The sequence below is a fragment of the Leishmania mexicana genome, contig 13 (assembly GCF_000234665.1).
Source record: "Leishmania mexicana MHOM/GT/2001/U1103 WGS CADB00000000 data, contig 13, whole genome shotgun sequence".
NCBI classification, from domain to species: Eukaryota; Euglenozoa; class Kinetoplastea; order Trypanosomatida; family Trypanosomatidae; genus Leishmania; species Leishmania mexicana.
In genome coordinates this window covers 1-6,079 of record NW_003946430.1, presented here as the reverse complement: position 1 = coordinate 6,079, position 6,079 = coordinate 1, and the positions used below count along the sequence as shown (strand labels likewise).

The 6,079-nt window shown below is 62.6% G+C and overlaps 2 protein-coding genes across 2 annotated transcripts; both read right to left on the bottom strand.

Moving 5' to 3' along the window:
• Positions 1 to 574: 574 nt before the first annotated feature.
• LmxM_30_0460b_1 (uncharacterized protein) lies at positions 575 to 2,101 on the bottom strand (the record flags this gene model as incomplete). Its single annotated transcript, XM_003886550.1, has 1 exon — positions 575 to 2,101. The coding sequence occupies one exon, from the start codon at positions 2,099 to 2,101 to the stop codon at positions 575 to 577; it is 1,527 nt and encodes a 508-aa protein (XP_003886599.1).
• A 2,408-nt stretch (positions 2,102 to 4,509) lies between these two features.
• Positions 4,510 to 5,238, bottom strand: LmxM_30_0470b_1 (uncharacterized protein; the record flags this gene model as incomplete). The annotated part of the gene is made up of 1 exon (XM_003886549.1): positions 4,510 to 5,238. One exon carries the CDS (start codon positions 5,236 to 5,238, stop codon positions 4,510 to 4,512), a length of 729 nt encoding a protein of 242 aa, XP_003886598.1.
• Between the last annotated feature and the right edge of the window lie 841 nt (positions 5,239 to 6,079).

Sequence of the window (6,079 nt, the reverse complement as noted above, 5' to 3'; positions counted from 1 at the left end):
GTTGCTGGCACCGCTGCCGCACCCGCTCCTTCTCCCGACCACCTCGCAGCCGTCCCAAGCCAGCTGCCGCACGGCAGGGCCCTCCAGGCCACGGGCGCACTCCCCCACACCCGCACACCCTCCCGCGGCACCACGACCATTCACCCACCCGCAATCCGCGCACCGCCGCACAGCGGAAGAGGGGCCCCCTCCGCACCGGCAACACAACAGCCGCATACGGCGCACACCGCTCCGCCACGCCCCCTACAGCGTGCGAGAGGGGTCGCGGAACGGAGGGCGATCAGTGGGGCCCGGCATCACCGGCCGCAGCGCTGTACGAAAGCGGGCGTCTACTGTGTGGGAAGACACCGTGTGTATGATGCACACAGGTGGAACCGCGGTTTAGGCGGCGGTTACTCGGAGGTGCGCTGTGAATGTAGGCCGAGCGCTGGCACCTGCGTGTGCTCGCAGTCGTGCAGGAACGCTGAACCAGCGCACGCCACTCTTCCATACGGACGGATGTGCTCGGCAACGCCGTCAGTACACAAACACGGATCGCTGGCCGCGAGCGCGCAGTCCGCACTTGCAGACGCCTTTATTGGGGGTGGAGGTACGTCTCCGTCACGTGGGTGGCGTCAAAGACGGTGATGCCCGCCTTTACGCGGGGCGCACCGCCGCGCTTCTTGTACTGAAATCGCACATGTGTCGCCGCCTCCCCGTTCATTGGGAATGACACCACGTTGCGGAACGTCGGGCACGTCTCGGGCAGGTGTACAAAAGACACCCGCAGTCCTCTTGCGGTTGACTTGTTGGGTGCCAGCATGCCCAGTGTGAAGTCCTTCGGGCCGTTTTGGTTCGTCGTCATGATGCGCGGAATGACGTAGAAGGGGCCTTTTGTGGGGTCGAGCTCGAGCTCGAGGCCAACGTCGCGGGCAACAATGTGCTCGTACTTCTCTGGTGGATACACCTCGGGGTTATCGGTGCTGAGGGCCACAATCTGCTGCGTGCCCTTCTGCGCGTTGTGCCCCGTGACGGAGATAAGCAGCCCCTTGTACAGCTGATCCGGGTCGTCGGGGTTCTGCAGGCGGCGGTCCTTCTGTGACAGGGTGAAGAGTAGTTTCTGCTTCTTCCTGAGTTCGATCTTTAGCACGACGGACGGGATTATGCCAATGAACTGGCCCGGGAAGCGATACTGGTACCAGGCCTTCTTCACCATGCAGACCCCGCCACCCTCAAAGAACTGCACCGCGTCCCTCCACTCCATCCAGAAAGTGCCATCGCTCACCTTGCTCGGCTTGCACGACCGGCGCACCAAGGAGTGCTTCTGCCACCTGGTGCTGTTCTTGCCCCATGCGCCGGTCCACTCGCCACCGCTTCCCCACGGGTTGCGTATCTTCAGCAGCTTCACTCGCGGAATGACAAACTGGCGCACCATCAGCACCGAGTAGGAGTGGCCGGTGCTCAGGCCCGCCGTCTTGTAGCGCGCCGCAAGTGATGCCTCGTTCGCATTCCCGCTACCAGCGTTGTACGCGCTCGTGTCCGTGCCTGGAGTGCTGATCGAGATGAGGTAGCCATTCTTGCGGTAGCGCAGCAGGTCCTTGAAAAACTGAGATGCGACCGCCTCCTCATTCGCCGCTGCCCTCCACGTATTTGTGAAGGAGTACACCGGAAACCCCGTCAAATCCTGCAGGGCGTGCAGAGGATTGCCGCCGACAATGGACGCGTACGAGCCCTGCAGCTTGGCATACGCCTTCTCCAGCAGCGACACCCACAGCTCGTACGGGTCACCGGTGGAGCGGGCAAAGTAAACGACCCCGTTGTACGTCGGCAGGTAGCTGTCGACAATGATGTGGTGGAACCAGCCGTTCTTACTGATGCACACGCGGTAGCCGCCCGCCCGCTCCTCTTTCTCTCGCCTCGACTGGGAGACGGGGTGGCGAAAGATGTCCTTCACCATCGTCGTGCTCTCCGCCACGACCGCGATCGAGCACATGAGCCAGCAGTCGCCGAGGTGACCCTGCCCAATGCCGGCAGCGCTCACGCCGTGACGGAACAGCTTGATCTCCTCGTGCGCTATCGCCGGTAGGTAGTCCTGCGGCCGTCTCCACGCGATGGCGTGCATGCTTGCCACGCTCTGCTTGTCGTGAGGTCGCTTCAGAGCCGCCTCGGATGGGGGGAGCCCATGTCGATGTATAGGATCTTGCTCTTCCGGCACCTGCACAGGATTTCCTCCTCGTTGTGGCTCACCCCAGCCACGCCGGCCACCTTTTGCGTCTCGTGCATGCACTTCGCCTTCGCCTCGCGGTTAACCTTCTCAATGTAGCCCGGGGCCAAGTCGCGCGACACGCACGCGGCGCTGTATAGGATCTGCGTCCTCTTGGTGACCTTCACGTACGGCAGCGTCTCCAGCGGGTAGACGACGACGGAGCACTGTGTCCCCCCGGTGGGCGTCTTCCTCACCGTCGTCCGGCCATGCTCTGTTTTGTAAACGGCCGTCGTTTTTTGGAAGGTGAAGCTGACGTGCATCTCCATGTCCAGCGAGTCGTTGTAGAGGAACCACTTGTGCCTGTCCACCTCCACCCGGTAGCATCGGCCGTCTTCAAAGAGGGGGTAGCAGTCCCCCGTGACCGCAGGGCCGCCATACTTGAAGTCGTGCACCTTCCTCTGGTCATCGTGTTCCCTTGCCTTGCTCTTGGTGCGGCTACCACCGCAGAGCGCCATTAGTCGGTGAGGCGACTGCCGCTGTGTGGATGTGGGGGGGAGGGGCGGAAGAGGCGGAGGAGATGGATCGCAGTGCTGCCGTGACGTATGCGAACAGACCCGTGCAAACAAAACACAAGACACAGTAAGCGATGCCATCGAGGCCACAGAGGTGCCACGCCAACGAATCATAACGCCGCACAGAAGTTTGTCCGCCACCGGCGTGTGCCCATTCTCTGATGTGCAGCATTCGTTCACTTCAGCGCTACCCCACGGCCCTGTCAGAGGCTCGCGTCGCGTCGTGCGAAGCAGCGGTAGACACGCGGTACAGCCATCCGCCGACCTAGTCATCTGAGCACGGCCTCTGCTGGCCCAAACTCTGCCCACCCACCCGCACGCCTCGCAGCTCGCCCCACAGCCTCTCCCATCCTTGCCGGTCACCACGCGGTGCGATCCTCCTCAGGGTGGCTCAGGGCTCCCACACCGGTGGGCAGCGAGGGCCTCGGCTGGGTGGGTGGGTGGGATATGCTCGAGTCGCGCTGGCGCGTCACCCGTCATATGGGTGGCGCAAGCGTGCTCACGGCTGCAGGTCGCCCCGACACCACACCATCCGCGACCTGACAACCAGCGTCAGTGGCGATGCACCGGTCTCTCCTCTCCTCGCATCGTCGGCACCTGACTCTACCGCTATTCTAGTTGGTCCACCATACTAAGCAAGGGATATGGGGAGAAGGGGGGGACTGCGCGGCTCCTCTCCACACCGAGTGGTGGCGCTGCACCATGAACTGCCGCACGCACGGCGGGTGTCCCCCCGTCCTCCGGGCACGGTGTGAGCGAGGGACGGGAGGAGGTGCACTCGCCGGTGTTTGTTCCTACTCTACTGTTGTCAGTGCTCAGGCACTCCCTGTCGCTACTCTGGCCGCGTCAAAGGCCCTCGCCTCTTCCTTGGACCAGTACGCGTGTCTTCGCTCGTTTGCAGCTCTCCCGCATCTCCACCGCCCACCCCCATGTGTGGTCCCTCATGGCGCGCACGTCTCTCCTCTGTCTCTCAGAGAGAGCCCGCTACTGAGCCGGAGAAGCTGGCCAGCCTGCTCTCGTTGCAGCGACACATCTGGAAGTGTCAAGCATCAGCAGCTGAAGGAGGTCACCCGCAGAGTGAAATGTGTGGCGCTTTTCCTCACAACGGCAAACAGCCCAACCCGTGTGCGATCCGTAGTGCCGTTGTTGTCGGTGGTGCTGCTGTCCTTCGACGAACAGAGGAGAGAGGGCCGACAGGCGTGTCACGAGGAGAGGGGAGGGCCGCCTGATGTATGCGTTAGAGAACGGCCCTTCGTAGGGGAGGGGAGAAGAGGTGGGAGTCAAGAGAGGTGTCACAGGCGGGGAGGGGCCAGTCACCGAAGCCGCAACAGAGCAGAGGAGAGCGGAGGGAAGAGGCGCAAAGTGAAGGCAGACGTAAAGGGGAAAGCATGCAAGACGGCGTTGTTGACTCAGCGACTAGACCTTGTCGAAGACGGGATGGAGAGGAGCAGCCGTGCACGTGTCGCCCGTGTCCCTGATCCTCCGCAGAGCTCATCCACGCTGGACCTTTTCGTCCACCATATCGGCGCAGAGGATTACAAAGCAGCCACGAACTACAAGTGCTTTGTGGTCCAGCCTCACTTGGAGTGTCGCGAAGGCCCCATGTTGTTTTTGTGTGTATGGTGACTCCTCCCGTGAGCGCAAGAAGCGAAGGGGCAGCAGCAGCGGCGGCGGCCGTGCAGGCGTGAGAGGCCCATCACACCTGCATGAATGCCACACAACAGCCCACCAGGACACAACACCTGTAATACGTCAGCCCCTCATGCGCAGCCCATTCTGCCACGTAAGATACGCAGGCGGGGACACCACCTCTGCTGCGCCACAGGCTTGGGTTGTGGTGATCTGCACCGTCGCCGACGCGCCAGCCCACACATTCACGAGCGGAAAGGTCGCGTAGGGAAGCGGCAGCTGCGTTGCGGGTTCCGGAAGGTGGTTTGTCACGAGGACATAGAAGAAAGGGCGATCGTGGCGGGTCATCCAGTCATGAAGGTTTTCCAAATAGGAGAGACACGAGGCGGCGGCGGTATCGACGAGGACGTCTGGGTGCTGCCCAGACCGCTTGCCGCGGCGATCTGCCGCCACCGTCACCTCGAAACCGTCGTCGTCAACGAGCAACAGCGTCGGCACTGCTCGAGTCGTGTGAAATCCCATCATCTCCCGCAGCACCGCCGTCCAGCCCTCCACATAGATGAACTCGATGCGGCCGAGGGCCGACTCGGACAAGGAGCTCAGTGGAGTGAAGGGCTGCGGCGCCTTGGCGTACAGCGTAGACTCCTGGCACAGCACTACTACGCTACCGCTGGTACGCTGGACGGTGTTGATGGCTGCCTGGAAGGCAAGAGACGTCTTCCCCACTGCCCGGGCGCCGTGCAGCAGAAAGCCGTGGCCGTAAAGCGGCTGCGGGGGTCGGCTGCCTTCGGGAAAAAATATGCCTGGATCCAACGAGGGACGCGGATCACAGCCTCTGGACGGCGCCGCCATGTCGAGCCAGCAGCGGGCCACTACGCGTGGATCCGCGATACCCTCTGATTACTGGGCGAGTACCGAGACAGCCTCGCAGAGGTGGAGAAATGGGGTGGCGGAGAAGACAGAGGTGGTGGGAGGGAGAGACAGATAGGCAGCCTCGTAGGGGGAAGGGGGGAGGCTGCACCGTATGAGCGCCTCCATTGGCGCCGCCCCGTCACTCAGCGGAGAGCAAAGACTGTCTCGGCAGCTACTGTTAAATTTTTACGACTGTGTCAAGGCCATTTGTGGAATGGAGCACGTCGAGCGCAGAGGTCTACACACACACACACCGCATATCCCACTGCCGCCATCCACGTGAGACGACACGCTGTGTCCCTGCAGCACCGCCTTGAACGCTGTCATCGCCTCTCCTTTCGTCCGGGTTTCTTTGTGAAGCGCATCACGAGCCGTAGCTGCGAGTGAGAGACGCAAAATCCGCCCAGCTTTTCATGGGCTCCAGCGCCACCGCCTCCTGATGTGGATACGACAAGCGGGTCTCATTGGGTAGTGGGGCGGGCGTCGCGACTCCGTCATAGGGTCCCCGCGGTGATCTGCTGAACCAGTTCGACTGTCACCAGCTGCCGCCCTCGCTGCCGCATGAGCTCCCCCACTCGGCGTGACAGACGAAGACGACTGCAAAGGTAACCACCGCGGCGAGGTACACGGCAAGGTTTGGCAACTCCCGAAGATCCGCCTCAGTCGTGCGGAGGCTGTAGCGCACGCCTCCCTGGGCGTCCCCCGTCGGGCAGGGCTGGAAACCTGCGTAGCGTATCGTGAGCGGCAGTTCACGGAAGAAGTTCGTCGGCGACGCCGCCAC